At 39.7% G+C, this 17,083-nt stretch overlaps 1 protein-coding gene across 1 annotated transcript; it reads left to right on the forward strand.

The window, feature by feature from the left end:
- Positions 1–3,571: 3,571 nt before the first annotated feature.
- On the forward strand, positions 3,572–16,861 carry GPX7 (glutathione peroxidase 7). The gene is made up of 3 exons (XM_015636759.3): positions 3,572–3,825; positions 9,930–10,191; positions 11,950–16,861. Exons 1-3 carry the CDS (start codon positions 3,619–3,621, stop codon positions 12,111–12,113), a joined length of 633 nt encoding a protein of 210 aa, XP_015492245.1. The 5' UTR covers positions 3,572–3,618; the 3' UTR covers positions 12,114–16,861.
- The last annotated feature ends 222 nt before the right edge of the window (positions 16,862–17,083 follow it).

The following is a 17,083-nucleotide window of genomic DNA, read 5'->3' on the forward strand; positions in this document are numbered from 1 at the left end:
GCTCTGCCGGGGAGCCCCTTGTGCCTCAGAACCTCCCCCTTGCTGAGGGGGCGACGCTCCCCCCTCCCCGTCTCCCCCGGCATTCAAGGCCTCCCTCCCCCAGTGTCAGAGCGGCAAGCGGGGATGAGGGAAGAAGCAGCATTTTTTTTTCTTTAATTATCCCCCAACAGCCATTCTAGTTTTCCCCCTTGTTTCTCTTCCCATGCCTCTTCTTACGTATAGAATCAGCCAGGTTGGAAGAGACATTTAAGATCACCCAAGTCGAACCGTGCACCCAGCGCTGCCACTTTATCCCTACAGCCACTAAAACCACAGCACCCAGCGCCAGGTCCAGACGCCTCCTAAAAACCTCCAGGGATGGTGACTCCATAGGGCAACCTATTCAGTGCCTGACCACCCTAACGGGGAACGATTTTTTAAATTCGTATCTAATCTGAATCTCCCCTGTGACAACATAGAACCATTTCCTCCGGTCCTCTCCCTACAGGCACGGCAGAAGGGGCCGGCCCCTCCTGCCTACACCCTCCTGTCAGGAGAGCGATGAGGCATTGGCTGCCCAGGCCCTGTGGAGCAGGTTAGAGCTCGCTAGAGCCCGGGCCTTGATCTCCGCTTCCCCTGGGCTTCTCCCCCTCCCCCTGTGCTCCAGGAGACGGGTGGGTGTGCTCCGGGGACCGGGGGAAATGACTCCAGGCTCCCTGACCTTGGCTATGAAGCTGGCCCCGGCAGCAGCCAGGGACAGTGGCTTGGCCAGCATGTCTGCTGGCAGATCCGCAGGTCCCGGGGGAGAAGAGCCAGCCTGCCGGCTCTTGGCAGGGCTGGACGGTGACCTAAAGGCACTGGCAAGTGCTTGTCTGAGGCAAATCTCTCTGTGATCCAGTACTACCCCTTTTTGGCAGTGAAATATCCTGTTGTTGGCACTTCCTAGCCCAGGCTAAGGAGGCCTTTCCAGGAAAACAAGGCATGTAAAAGATCAGTGTTGAACTACGAAAGGGGTTCAAGGGAAACTATTAAAAGTAATATGAATACTAGTGCTGGAAACACTACCTCAGGGAGTTTGTGTAGGCAAACAAAAGTTGCAAAATCTGTAATACAGGATTCTATAAATACTGACAAGACATACTTCTGAATGTATTGTGAAGTCAGCACAACCCATAGAGGTAACCTGGGTTGGTTTTTTTGGTTTTTTTTTATTTGGTTCATTTGAAGTTCACACTTGACAAAATTAGGACTGGGTAGCTCAAGGTATTGCTCATGGGATTCACCTTCAGGGACGTGGGACAGTCCAGGGCAGCAGAGACAGAAACAGCAGTGCTGCCGTGAGGGCAGCTGAGGTTAACTAGGTGGTGGTTCCAGCCTATTCCAATCTATTTGACAAAGATTTTTATTAGGTTTAGGAGGCCAAAGAGTAAATTGCAGAAGTAACTAGATTATACTTGCTGCTGGATACAGTCCTCCTAGATCAACATTGAGACATGCTAGTGAGCAAACACGCCAGTTTGCAAACCTGACTGGCATATTTCCTTCAAATAGTTGGATAGACTTTAATATGAACTGGCAGTGCAGTTTGGCTCTGAAAACTTGCACCAGTATAAAGCCAACAGTCTTTGACATAGTCTCTTTCTTTGTGTTCAGGAACAATGCTTCCTTCTTTGCTGATGTTAAAGAATGTTTTATTGCAGGGAGCAATATAGAAACATGGCACTACAAGAGGAAGCAGAGTTCTACTGCCAGTGGGCCATTATTTAAAGAATTCCCAATTTAGTGCCAGTGATCAAAAGCTTTCAGATTCTGGGCTCAATTTGTAGGAGAAAATATGACTCTGAAAGCCACTAAATTTTATCTAGAAATCAGAGATGGTAATCATAAAGGTGTAGGAAGTAGATTTTATAAAGTCCCTTTCTAGAGAAAAACTTGCTTCTTATGTTGCAGTATGATGCCTTTTTTTTAGTCCTATACCCAAGCAACTAAAATAATATTCCTCAAAAGTGTAAATGTGTATTGTAGATTTATTTTTAATTTTATGACCAAAAAAAAAAGCTTATGCAGATCATCAATGGATTTTTTTAAAGATTATTTTTAGAATTTACTATGTTTTAAAAATATTTTTAAATTGATATACCATAATAAAGCCCTGTTCTTTCTTCAGATATGTCTGAAGAAACTCTAAAGCTTCTTAGATAATTTCCTTGTAAAATGAGGAAATCATACTTGACTGTCATCTTGGTCAATACTACAGCCAGGAAAGTAACCAGAAAAATACCACTTATCTGTGAAGAACTTCACATTCTCATCACAGTGTATCTTTCCTGTAGAGAGCATGGCAGAAGATTTTCCATATATCCATCAATATATTTTTCTGGCATATTACATTATTCCTTGATGTTGGGTGTCTACTTACACTGAAATATATAAAAAATATGAAAAATCTGAAATGCTTAAAAACTATAAATAAGTTTTTCAGCTAGCTATATATGGCTTCTTCCCTTACAGTAATGCCAGTCATGCTTGAATTACCTAAGCAAATTTAATCAAAATGTCAAAGATATACCAAAATTCAGGTTTTTCTTAAAAAAACAAACACAAAGTCAGATTACAGAATGTAATTTGCTCTTCAAAAGATAAATTTCCAATATGCCTTGGAGCCACTCTTAATTGTTTTCTGTAAATCACTACATTTTCCTTTTCTTTGCCAAGAACTATCAGAATCCCAGCCATCCATGGCTGACCAGTTTCTTGGTCCAAGAAAAAATCAATGACTATCAAAAGCTTTCTATTGTTACTTTTTAAGTACAAATCCTTTTCTTCCAAGCAAACTGTACAAATGGCATTTTTTTGCAGACAACCCAAGAATGACATCAGTGCACTGAGACAGTGTTTTGGCTCTGAATGTCTGAACACTGATTCCAAACTCAGTTCCTGATGCTTTATGGCTCTTTCTTGCTTGAAAACCCTCCGGCAGTGTGGTTTCTCCCATCTCACACAGTGAGACCAGTGGTCCGGCCACTCACTTTTCACCAGACAGGTGCATGCAGAGCTGAATTTCCCGCAGGCCTGCCTGATGTGGCTGTTTTATGTGGCGTGTTGGTGATTCTGGTTTTGCTGACTGTGTGCTGTGACTCCTGTTCGGAGCGCTCCCCTCAGTAACCAGTAGCAACCAAGCCACTGCTGTCCTTTGACATTACTACGTGCTATAGTTAGTACACACATACACACACACAAAAAAGGCCTCTGCAAATCCATCAAAAATCACAAAGACATAGTTAAAGCAGGATCTTTAATAACACCAAGGTCATGGCTTTGATCCCTGTATGGCCTATTCACTTAAGAGTTTCACTCAGCGCTCCTTGGGGGTGCCTTCCAACCCAGAATATTCTGCAATTCTGTGACTGGCATCCCACAGACCGAGCCAACTAGTGTTTTAAACCCATAACCATTGAGTGCACCTCTTCCACCACGAAGCGCTCCGTTGCAGAGCGCGTGCATCCTGCAGGGAGCCGTCCCGGCGCGGCGCGGAGCGGCCGGAGCTGCCGGCTGCCGCAAAAGGCCCGTTTGCAGCAGCGAGGCGTTTGCGGCAGCGCGGCCGGGCCGGGGCCGGGCAGAGCGAGGCGGCCGTGCAGCATGCTGGACCCGGAGGGCAGTGTGGAGCACCAGCCTGCCTCCTCCTTCCCCAAAGTCCTCCTCATCCCTCTAGCCATGCTCCTCGCAATTGCAACGCTCCTGCTCTTAGCTTTTTCCGCTACGCGGCAGAAGGAGCCTGATTTTTACACTTTCAAAGTTGTAAACATCAGGGGCAAGCTTGTGTCTCTGGAGAAGTACAGGGGCTCGGTAAGTGCGGCGGGAAGGGCGGCTCCCGCCCGGGCTCGCTAACAGGCAGCCCTTGCATGTCCGCGGAGCGGGCGCGGGGAGAGTGCTCGGAGCCTCGGTGCACACGCGTGTGCACCTGGGCTGCTCACTCCGTGACTCTGCCCTTTGGCGAACTCGTCTCGCTAACACAGGCTCCTCTTCAATAAAGCGTTTGCAGTCTAACCCCGTGTGAGTCCGCGTCTTCTCCCGCTGCAGCCGCCTGTAGACGTGGCAGGCAGGGAATGCTGCCCTCCTGCCGTTCTTGCAGCAGGCTGGATTGCTCTGGGTTCTGCCTATTCCATTGGAAGCTCAGGAAGTTTGTGTCTTTGTGTAACTTACTTTTGGAGTTTATTTCTGCCTTTTACTTGCATGACTTCTTGTGTGTTATTCTAACCTAAATCCCATTCCTTTTTAATGCTCTACATTAAAAAAATAAAAAAAGGGGGGGATTTGATCCGTGGCTAGTGGAGTTAACAGATTTCACTCTAAACACATGAGACATTCCAAAGTATCGGAGTAGAGTGAAATTGTAACATCATGCGAATTCCTCCTGGCTTTTTAGTGTATATGAAGAAGGGCACATAGATACGTATGCTTTTATGATGTCTTCTAATTTGTATTTACATATTACAATAAGTATTTCTAGGTGGAGTTTTCCATACCATTTTAAAACAGTGCCCCTGACTATAATCTGATTTTATTTAATTTTATTTTATTAGTGGTTTGATCACCTAGAAAAGATGTACCTATGGAAGAGTGAAAAGAGAACTTAGCACACTCATTATACTTAATACTATAAGCTCTTTTAGCCCCTTTCACAAATTATAGAAGATAAAATCAACATAAATCCCACAAGTGCCACTCTTAGCACTCAAGCAACACATCTGTGATACAATCAGGCAGTCCAATAGTTTCACTGCTGCCCAAAAAGGCTGCACCACTTCTTGTTTTCACCCTTTTTTCTCCAGCTTTGTGTTTACACCTTCCTTTTTCTCCTCCTCAGATGTCCAAGCTCACTGGTCCTCAGCAGCAGGTCACTAAAACATTGGCAGGAGAAGCTGTGTAGGGAGATGCACATTTTCTTGAGCTTGGCAGAAAGAGATACTGGTAGATTTGGACCAAATGAGAGATCTAAATCCTGTCTGATCAAAGTTCTCATACCCCTCATTCTCAAGTGAGATACAGCAGAACTGGTCCCGTGCCCACTCAAATATCTGTGCTGGAAAAAACCATGGAAGCTGTTTAATATTGAGCAATATTTGTGTTTTTTAAATGAGCTCCTTCCAAAGGCTCTGTCAGTAAATCCTGTTACTAGGGCATGTTTTATCTGCGCATTATCTGCTAATCTGAATAAGCAAATACCACCTGTAGCTTCTCTGTCTCAGGGCCAGAATCCACATGGAAAGGAGTTAAGGGGGAACTTGGAAGAGTTCCTTACAGCCACTCTGCAGAGAGCTGGGGGTGTTTGACCCCTCTGGAATAAACTGCAAAGCCTGTTCTGGAATCTCATGAACAGGAAGGTTCAGGGTATGTGCTGAATCCCAGTGCTGTGGTTCCAGGCCACTCTCCTGGTTTCATAAAGGGTAGCTCTAGAGCTGTATCTGGGAAAGATAATAGCATTGATGAATGGTATTCTTTGATCTCTGCTAGGCACATGGAATAGTTTATTCCAAAGAAGTGACATTCAGCTTCTGGAATAAAAGATAGATTTGCGTTCAGAGATCCTATTAATATTCTGGCTACCTCCTCTTTGCTAATATATGTGCACAATTTTAAAGAAAATTACAGCAATAAAACTCATCCCTTTTTGTCATTATGTTGTCAGAACTCAGTATCAAGATAGAAAAAGGTTAATTAAAATTCCCATTTGTTTCTTAAAATAAACTTGCTTAAATCTGTAGTTAGATAAGTAATGTTAAGGCGTAGGTTTATCATAATATTTTTAAGCTATTAAAAGAAAGCAAATATTATTAAAGTACTATGTGTATGCTGGTGGTGTTTTAAGGAAAGTGAGTCACTAGTTAGCTCCTGGAACAATAGTCTGCTAATTGCTAAACCAGCTTTTACCAGCCTTAAGCTTTCTGGCAGATGTAGAGAAGACATTTTCTTCAATTCAGTAATTCAGATAATTTATTTAAATAACTGCTTAATTGGTAGTCAAGAAACTTACTAGGAATTGAAAAAATGCAAAGACTTCCAGACTCTAAAAAAATTAATAAAGTCTGCTAATTCTAAACCCACAAGAGCCATGCTAAGTATAAACTATCAGTGCAATTCGTGACTGACAGGATCATTCTTCAATAAATCATTATTAATATGAACTTGTGTCTATTCAGATCATTGAAACAATTTTTTCATAGTAAGAAAAAAAAAAAGACTGATATTAATTCACTTTCTATTCAAGTGTATCTTGATATGAACCACAATTACCCTCTGTTATACAGTAAATAAAGGGAGGACTGTTACCACTGAGAAAAGAGTTTCACAACTGAAATGGATCAAAAAACTCTCTGGTTCACTGTGTTGTGGAGGCCATCCTTCTGTGGTTTTTCCATGCCACCATAAAATGTTGACACACCACTCATCTACATTAAAAATGAAGGACAATGATTATAGTTGGACAACAATCAAGAGGATCCAAGCAAGACTAGTTTTCTATCTAATCTAATTCAGTAATCTTTTATTATATGATCTGTATCTGATACGCTGTAAGAGGCAGTATTCTTACCAAAAATAGTACCTATTTGGGAGTCAGAACTCCCAAACATCAACTGTTCCCTGCTGTTTGTGCCTGTCTTGATGTAATGGTACCAATCTACCACCCAGCTAAGTACAGTGTGCTGGGGTGGAATTAAGCAGTGTCAGTGCAGTGCCTTTGGAAATCTTGAACCATAGGTGCTGTAATGGAAAAGCATTAGGCACTATAAAAACTGAAGCATTATTTTTTAACTAAATATTATTATTGAAAGTATTGCTAGGCACTTTGGACCCGGGCTCGCTGCAATCCAAAAATGAGGTGTTGCTGAGTGTGGATTAAATGCAGAGCCACTGAATTACTGCACAAACATTGCTATTTGTTCCATGAAGGTGACAGCTCAATGAGTTGGTGCCATCTGATACTTGTGGCCAGTTCTTCCATCAGTCACATGGAGCCAGTTAAGAATTTCTGGGTGTAAAACCCCAAGTATCTGCTGTGTCTGCTGACAGATCCACAAAGGGTTACTTGAAGCTGAGACAGATTCCTAAATATGTCCCAAGATTTTTCTCTAAAGGAGGCACTCTGGTGTGAACATGAAGTAAAGCAAGAAGAATTTTTGCACTGTTAAATAAATGAGTTCACTACTAGAATGCATGCGTTTTCTAAGCAAAGGGAATGATTGTTTTAAGAGGTCAGACAACAGCTGATAAAGAAGTCAGTTGAAATTAAATCATTTTTGTGAGGTCCATTGAACTGTTTGCACTGCACACTAGGTGGTGTGCTTGACTTGCACTCTCAGAGCCTAAAGTCAGGCATATTGAACTTAATTTAAACCAGTAATAGTTGTAAGAAGACAAAGTACAGCCTCTACATGAGAGCAAAAAGAGTAACTGTTATTTTTTAAAAATAAAATACAGACCAAAAAAAATCAGCACATGAAATCATTTCTAATACCAGGCATCTGAAAGATAACTCAGGAAAGATTTTTAAAGAATAATTTTAAACATTTATTGAGAAATACTAACATCACAAAAGTTTTCATTATATATGTTAGTTATCCTTTTAAGAGGTTGGCACTATTAAATTATGGAGTTCTGTAATGGAGAATTCAGTTACAGAGAATGCACTTTTCTAAGGAAAAAAGAGAAACATAAAGTGTCTGCCATCCCAAGAAATGCTGAGTGTAGTTTCCATTTGTTTTGGGGGAATATATTTGCAAGTTTGCACTGTTGTCTCTGTGAGCTCTCAAGCCTTTCACCACCACACCAAGTAAACGCTGTTTTTAAGCAGCTGTGAATGAAAATAGTTGTTTCTTTTTGAGTGAATTCTTTCAAGCCCTCTTTTTACTTAAAATCAAGTAAAAGTTATAAAAGCTTGATTGTTTTCACTGGCAATTCATCTTTCATACCTGTTTTAATATGAACACAATGCCTACACAACTGTATTTCCCCCAAACCTCCAATGACAAATTCTTACATTACCCTTCTATTTGAGAGAGGGTAGCAAAAGAGGTGAAATCAGTAAGGTCTATGAATACTTCTGCATCATGAAAATTCCAAGGCTTAAACTATATTTAAAAAAGCTTCTAAAATTTCACATGGAAGAACTACATGTGACTTCAACTCCTAGTGATACAATTTATCTTTCCTAAGCTACAGTTATCACTGTGCTTGATAAATCAGATTATTTGAAAACAGAGCTGCCAATAGTTATTTTTTATGTCCAACATACAAATTTTATTTCAAATGCTGAGAGTCTGCAACAGGAATGCATCATAAAATTGTTACCTCTTCTCTGGAAAAAAAAAATCTAATTATATGCCATAACTCTGGACATTTTAGGAGACTGAATTAAAAATTTTAGACACAGCTTGTAAGTGTTGTCTCAATGAATGTGATGATTTCATCAGGTGAGATGGCTGCAGGTCACAGTTCATATCCAAGTGTACAGGGGTTGTTTAGATTCTATCCTCTTGACACACTGCACCACAAAGAAGATTACACCAACTTGTGCTTTAAGAGATTACTTGTCTTCCAGGGAAAACAGTGCCACTCCAAATCCACTTCAAATTCAGTAGCTGGCCTTTGATGATCCTCATGGATCCTTCCAACTCAGGGTATTCTATGATTCTATGACAGCCATACAGTTAGAAAAAGTAGAAAATACACAAAGTAAGTGTTAATGTTTAATGTAAGAAATTACAAACACCAACATCCCATTAGCTTTTTCTTTACTCATTCCTACCCCTTCTACACATTTCATCTTATGATCCCATATATTACCCTGATATGTACCTTTATATGCCATTTTTCTGTCTTTAAAACACTATGCTCATGTAGCCATTTATTTTTCACTAAATAGAATTTATTTCACACATCCTATTTCCTTAAATACTTTTGTATGAAAGAACTAGAATGGACTCAATTTATGTAGAATGAGTGGTAACTCACACAAAATTCGTGAGAATAACAAAACTATAAGTGTGAAATTCTTAAAGTTATTTAAGGATAAAAAAATCTCAAAAACCAATGACAAGTTCTTCAACGTTTTGAGAAACTGTAATATGTGTTAGTTCAGGCTTAGGTCAGTTAGTATCCCCAGAAATTCTGTTGTTCCTGTAATGCTCACCTGTCTGTGACAACTTCCTGCCAGCTGGATCTGTGCTGGCAGACACGTGCCTGGTGCTCATACAACGCACACAGCATTGAACACGATCCACTGCAGGAATGACTTCAGTGATAGTGGGCAGTTCTCACTTCTCGGGATCTCTAATTGAGCCAGTAAACCTTTGTGCTAACACTGTTGTCATTTTGTCACAACTGAGTAGATTTACTCTAGAAGTGATGGGAAATTTTATAGCCCTCACTGCACAGACCAACCCCAAATCCTCTAATTGCTTCTGTTAACTTCCAGGTCAAAACATCTACACTAGCAATGATAAATGCATCAGCCACTTCTGCAGGGGCACTAAATTCTGAGCAAGGAAACATGCTGCAGAGTAGATGCTTCACAACAAATAAATAAACAACAAAATATACATTGATTTGCAAGTTTCTTTCATGCAGCTTGGTATATCTTAGCTGGATGATCTCTTCTTAATTATGCCTGTCCAAAAGGCAGAATGGAAAAACACAGGTTCTCAGAAAACTGAAGATTAGGATTGCTCAGAAGTTGGTTGATTATTTTAATGCTTACCAAAGAGGAATACAGAAAAGAAATATTAAATCTTCCTTTTGTGAGCAGAACTCAGTGTAGTTTCAAATATATGTTCAGTCACAGTTCCCTAGACATACTATTTATTTATTTTTTTAATAGTCTGTGTTCCAGTCCACCTGCTGGAAAATGGACATGTGTAACACATTTTTAAATGTGCTCTCTTTTTCTTCAGGTGTCTCTAGTTGTCAATGTTGCAAGTGAGTGTGGGTACACAGACAGCCACTACAAGGCCTTACAGCAGCTGCAGAGAGACCTGGGCCCATACCATTTCAATGTGCTGGCATTCCCCTGCAATCAGTTTGGGCAGCAAGAACCAGACACCAACAAAGAAATTGAGAGTTTTGCACGAAAGACTTATGGTGCCTCCTTCCCCATGTTCAGCAAAATCACAGTCAGTGGAGCTGGAGCAATTCCTGCCTTCAAGTACTTAATTGGTGAGTAACCTGGAATGCAGGAGGGTTGTTTCACCTGCATAGAAGTCCTCTGACACAAAATACCATCCAACAGAACAAAGAGATCTCTGATTGTGCTCACAGAGTTGTCAGGCTCCAAGAGGTCACAAGTCATATAGTCTCTCCCCCTGCACAAGGCAGGATTTCTCTCTATCACCTTTGTTTTACCTTCCAACAAGATCTCCAGAGATGAAAACACATCAGTAGCAGATGTCCTGTAAAAGCTGGTCCAATAAACCTCTACATATATGAAATATATATGAAATACTGAAATACTCTCCTCTAGGCATACACACCCTGCCCTTCCTTTTTCCACTTTGTAGCCTCCTAGGTGCTCCTCCTGTGACATGAGTGCTACAGGTTGGATTTATAAGGTTCATCTCTAGAACTGTAGGATAAGTGGAAGTAAAGCACCTCATAATTTACTCCAACAATCAAAAAGTGAAAGCAGGCACTAGATGATGTCCTTGAATACTCCCTTCCTCATTCCTCCCCAATTCCTCCACAGCCCTACTGTGCAGTTCCTCCAGTTCCAATCTGCTTTATAGCCAGCACTGACACCTGAAGAGGTTTTGCTGGTTCTTACCAGCCAACAAAGCAGGATATTCCCTATCAAGGCACTACTTTTCTTGCACTGAACAGATGCTTTAAATACTATTTAATTGCTATATTAAAATGTCAGTCTTAACCCAATGTGAAGAAAATGTCTTTCAGCAATGAAATACAGTAAAGCCCAGCATGACACAGTACCACCTGAACTGCATTCTGCAAGGACCATATCCCTGCTGATTCTCTCCAGCACACCACAGTGTTCTCCCAAATCCTACTGAATTTAAAGGAGCGTGGATATTATTTCTGACTACCCCAAGCTCACCTCCATCCAGGTGTCTGAAATGGATCACTCTGCTAGCCAAAGTTCCTCTTTACATCCTTCCATCTCTTTTTGCCCAGGAGAGTTACTCCTGTGGACATGTTCCAGGAAACTTGCAAAACTTGTGTTTTGCTGCTCACCTGCCCGCAGGGGGAGGCTGCTGGAGGCTGCGTCTTTATTCAGCACAATGACAACATAGTTAAAAGTGGCTGTGTCTTGATGATACATTGAAATAACTTCTGATTCATTATAAGGTTTGCCCAATGTATAATCAGTAGAAAAAAAGATGCTAATTTGTCTGTAGCATCTGTACTTGTGCTTTTAGGGGAATGAGGTTCCTGGTCTATTTGAAATAAATCCTGGAAATTTTTTTAGGAGAAGATGAGAATTAGGTGGAAACCTGGAACAATTACTTTGTTATTTTTTCATGTAGCATTTCTTGAAACAATCTTCTGAAGCACATGATACTGGGTGCTTTTGGAGGGAAAATTCTGGATAAGCAAGTAATCAGTCCTGGTACAGCTATATTATCATGTCAAATTCCATTTCCCTATCAGTGTTCAGTATCCAGTATATCTCTATAGCACAACCCCACAAGCACATGCCCTCACACACTTCAACAATGATAATTGTGCTTTCTCTGGGCTCAAGCTTTCCTGTTTCCATTAGTCTCCAAGGGACTACTGTCTAGTTAAAGCTGTCTGTTAGAAAATTGATCTTATTCAGTCTGAACTTCCTCTTAATTTTACATTCCTTCTTTCTCTGCAAGGTTAATCATCAAACTGACATGAAGAAATGTCAGGAATTGGCTAATGTGGTTTCCTAATATTTAACTCTTTTTTTATTTTTTTTATTTTTTTCCCCTGCAGATTCTACAGGAGAAGAACCAACCTGGAACTTCTGGAAATACCTGGTGGACCCCAATGGGAAAGTAGTAAAGGCCTGGGACTCTACTGTCTCTGTTGAAGAAATAAGACCCCATGTTACAGAACTTGTAAGGAAAATCATCCTAAAGAAGAAAGATGAATTATGACTTTCAAAAATCCCAGATGCCAATTGTATCTTAGTTGAGATTTAGGGCTGGATTTTGTCTTTTCACATTCCAAAAGAGAGTATATGGGGAAAGGGAATTATGACCAGTTGAACCTGTATTCACCATTGAAGAATGTGGAAACCAACAAGTTAACAAAGTAATGCAATATTTTTCTCCAACCAAATTCATTTTGAGTTTTCTAGGAAAGAAGAAATCTTCAGCAATTGTTTCTTCCCCAATTCAATTATTAGTCATTGGTAACACTAAAGGAAGCCAGTTCATATAGGAAGAAAGATCAGAATAATGAGAATGTCCTAGCTGGGATTTTCCTGATAGCTACAAATCTGTTGTCATATTTTGATTGCAAACTGAATAAAATAAACAGCAAAAAATGCCTGATTGACTTAAGGTGTGTGCTAAGAGGGCCAAACCAGATACTTTCAGACCAGACAGAATTTCCATGTTCCAATTACCACAGCCAAACAGTTAATTTCATCTGTCTAGAAAATTTGAAGGGCATGGGGAAAATGCATCTATAAATCTTAAATGAAAGAAATATGAAGACAAAGGCCCTGTAAAAATTCTCCAGAAGCCATGAGAAGAATTTCTGCATTTTTTCACCAAGATTATCAGATGATATTTAAATAGTCATTGAACATCTGTAGGACCAGAGTCTACATGAAAAGGCTATTTCTTTCTTCTACTAGCATTTTGCTTTAGAATTACTCTCCCCTCATAAAATTGATGTTGAATTTTATTATTTATTATTTTTCCATTTATAACACTGTCCAATTTTGCTGCATGTACAGACAAACATCAGACAATCAAGATATTTTTTCCATGGAAATAATTTTTCAAATATTTAATTCTTGCATAATGTTATATAATTTAATACCACATTAGAGTTAAAAGTGCTTAATGGAAGCTTTTCCAACTGTAACAGTCAGGCATCTGCTCAGACTTCAGAAGTCCTTGAATTTTAGTTTTAGTTTGTACTAAAATAATAACACTGACATTTGCAGCCTCATTGTTCCTTGACAGAAACCCTTTGAAAATCTTCTCAAGAAGAACTCTTTTTATCTCAACAAAAACCCAATATTCCCATCCTGTTAACCTCAGGATGCCTTAAGAGGAATCTAGCCATGTCCAACTTCAGTATTATTGACGAGTGAAAACCATTTTTGTGCCTTCTGATGCTTTCAAGTAGCACAGACAATGTTTGTCCATATAGGTGTCAGGGCCCATGTGTACAAATAAGCCTTAATTGACCTGACCATGGTAAAGACTTTTCCCAACTCCTCACTGCCATTAGAGCTCTTCAGCATCCAAGCAGGCTCTTGTTGAAATCAAAGGCAAATATTATGGCATGGTCTGGCTCACAGAACAAGAGGGAAAAGAAGAATACTGATTTGACTCATTCTGTGGAGTTCTCCATGGAAGTAAGATCTCCAGGTACATTAGGATTTGCAGGAAGAACATGAAAGACAGAGATTATACTGCAAAAAACAACCTCAAATTGTCTGAAAGAAGCTGAGAGCAAGTTTCTTTAAGTTTTAATGGAAAAAAAAGAGTGGCTGGAAGAGAGAATAAAAGGAAGAAGTAATAGAAGAACATAAGTAAAAGGAGAAATCAAGTAAAGAGAAAGACGGTTTGCAGCCAAATAATCTTTGGGACAAAAGGGGCATGGAAATGTTCAAGTCTGAACATGATACCAATGAGTACATTCCAAGCTCTATCAGCTACTTCTCACTTGAACTATATCAGTGCAGGAAATTGGTGCTTGTGGCAGTGAATATCTGTATTTTCCTCCTCTGATGGTGAGAGAAGTGAACTCTATGCCTGATTCAGTAATTTAGTCTATTCTTACATGGATCACTCTAAGACAATGGTTGCTAAGGATATCACAAAAGAAGGAAAATCAGGCCCAGCTGATACTGTGCAGGGACAGAGAATCCAACTCCTTGAAAAGGAGGTCTTTATTACTCCACAGACTGTTTCTCTTTTCTCTGTCCTTTGATGCTAACGCAATGCCCCAGCAGACTGCTAGCAAGTGCTGCAGGGCTTAAAATTGTCTCCTCAGAAAGTGTTTCTATTTTATACCTAAAGCCTGGATGAGACCAAACCAGGCTATGAAAAATATTTTAAGCCTTTTCTATTTCAATTTTGTGTGTCCAACTTCAAACAGAACTCTGGATTTACATAGAAACAATCTTCTATTCTCTATTAGACAAGTTCTACAAGTCTAAAGAGATATAAGGGCAAGGATCAGTTGGGAAGGTTTTGTCCTACATGGACAAATATTGTTTGTGCTGCTTTTAAAAGCATTACAAGGCACAAAAAAAAGCTTTCACTTGTTAATAATACTGCAATTGGACAAGACTAGATTCTTCTTAAAGCATCCTGGAGCTAAGAGCAGGAGACCTGAGCATTATGCTTTTGTTGTGATAAAAAGAGTTCTTCCTGACAAGATTTTCAAAGGGCTTCTGTCAAGGAACAATGAGACTGCAATTGTTAGTGTTATTATTTTAGTGTGAGTGAAGAATTTTTGCAGTCTTAAGTCTGAGCAGATGCCTGAGTGCTAAGAATAACTGCAGGCTGATGCTATCAGAATTGGTGTTCTTACAAGTTTGGCCATTTAAAGAGAACTAAGGTAAATATTACCTATGCTAGCCTTGAAAAACAACATACTCGAACAGCCACATGATTTTAGGCACATAACTACTTTCTCTGGACTTAATCGATACATTTTCATTATTAAATTAGGCATGGAATAGATTTCATCCTTTGTTGCACTTAATCAGTTTGTAGAACAAATGCTTTGGCCCTTTAATCAAAGTTCTGAAGTAAAAGTAAATATTCTCAGTTGTAGATTGATATATATCTGGTCACACTGTAAGTTCTTTATGACTTTCTACTTGGAAAAATTGCAAATCAAATTGCACTGAGTTGAATTTGACTGTTGATACGATAGAGAGAACATGCAGAGATCAGAAATTACTTTTTTTGTCTTGTGAATTCCAGCACTGTTCTAATCTGACAGAGATCTTCCCTACAGCAAGTTCTGAAAATTGTAAACCAGCTCTGAATCTATAGCATAAGACTTTTTTTCCATGCCACTTATCTGCTTTGCAGAGAAAATAGTGTGTATTAACAGATGAACCCATTGATGCATAGAGTGCGATTACCTTGATCATCTAAAACTTCATCTTCTACAGTTTTCACCTTTAAAGGTGTGAACTCTTGGCCTGTTAATTTAAACATTAAACTAAGCACCTGGACACTATTGTATGCAGCCATGTGCCCCCTCTGGCATGCCACAGGGAACAGAAATAATTTTAAAGCCATAATTATAAGTTTAAAATTAGACAGGGTACTTTTGATCTTTTGAAACTTTGTCTCATAAAGAATGTAATAATCAGACCTACATAAAACCAAAGTTCTGTTTTGAAATGGAATATGCCACATTGAAATAGAGCAATTGAATGAAGCTATAGACAGGGGTTTAAACCTCCATTTTTTGGGATTATAGGAAGAACAAAGCCAAATACCCTAGTTATCCCGACAGTCACGTCTGCTGCATTTTACATAAATGCTGGGGATGTTTCACTTGAGTTTCCATTGTGATTTTAGTCAGAAACTTCAGTGGCAAACTAGACACAATTTCTCTGTGCTGGATGGTACTCAATTTATTCTTCAAACACAATAGCATCTCATTCAAGAAATTGACAATGTTAGTCAGGATTTTCAGGAGACTGGACATCTTTTTGGTTAAGCAAACAAATTTTATGCTATCTTTGATTATTGAATCAACCAAATGTATTCTATGCACAGATGAATCTATACTTGTCAGCTCTTAGAGACAGATGGAATTTAACGAGCTTATTTCTGACAGAAAGAGACAAGTAAGCAGAGAAATCAGGTATTCTCTGTGACAATTAACAGATCCTGCAGTAAAATCATCACTGATAAAACACAAAGGAGCTTACAAACCTTTTGACAAATGAGATACTGAAGGCATCAAATTTGAGGACTAATTCTTAACCATATTAAAGCTCCATAGCAGAGACAAACACAGAGGAGAAGGAAATCACTGAGCTGTACCAAACATCATCTCAAAGCTGGTCTGTGATCTGGTGCTACACAGCTAATTCATCTACCTAGGCAGCTCACAAACACAGTGATGCCCACCATATAGGATAAGAAACAACAAAACATCTTTTATGCCAACTCTTCAGCACTCTGGTATAGACAACAGTGGAGGCTTTTCTAGTGACAGTGGCTGCTCTTTTCCAGCTGTCTCTGCACAGCAGCTGAAGGCAGCCCCAAGTAAGTTCCCATCCTTTGCCTAGAAAACCTGACCCAAGCCATCAGTTCGCCTGCCTAAGAGATAAGATGGGCTGTTTTATCTCAAAGCACTGCACAATACCTGCTCAACAAGAATATCTAAACTTATTCCTGAAAACAAGAACAATTGAAGAATCACTGCGTTCTGAGTGAGCAGGCTTGTATTCTGGATGGTAAGCACAGATGTGAAAGTTTTCAAGATGATTCTGCTGATGGAAATCCTTTTCCCCCACCGAAGCAGAATTAACAGCATCTACTTATTCAGGGACAGATCCTTCCCCAAGCACTAGTTGATGGAACAGTGACAGTAAAAGGAAATAATAGTATTATAGAACAATAGAAAAGACTGAAGCACAATTTTGTGGAGAACAAACTTGGTAATGCCTGATCTGTAATTGCAGTTCTGTGGAACACTTTCCCATAGACAGAAATTATTCTAGATATTCCAGCTTCAGGGAGCTGAAGTTTTAGCTTCCTTAAGTGAAAGATGCAGTAAGAAAGCTGTTATTGTAGTATATAAAACAGTCCTCTGTTTTTTTTGTCCCCCTTGCCCTAAAGACATTGCTGTTTCATCATAATTAGTGCTTTCATCTGAATTATAGGATGAACCATTATATTTTTCTTTA

Source organism: Parus major, chromosome 8 (assembly GCF_001522545.3).
Source record: "Parus major isolate Abel chromosome 8, Parus_major1.1, whole genome shotgun sequence".
In the NCBI taxonomy this organism is placed as follows: Eukaryota; Metazoa; Chordata; class Aves; order Passeriformes; family Paridae; genus Parus; species Parus major.

Coding starts and splice junctions, on each gene's coding strand:
- GPX7 (XM_015636759.3), top strand. CDS start 3,619: ATGCTGGACCCGGAGGGCAGTGTGGAGCACCAGCCTGCCTCCTCCTTC. Junction 3,826..9,929: donor TGGAGAAGTACAGGGGCTCG/GTAAGTGCGGCG, acceptor CTTTTTCTTCAG/GTGTCTCTAGTTGTCAATGT. Junction 10,192..11,949: donor TGCCTTCAAGTACTTAATTG/GTGAGTAACCTG, acceptor TTTCCCCTGCAG/ATTCTACAGGAGAAGAACCA.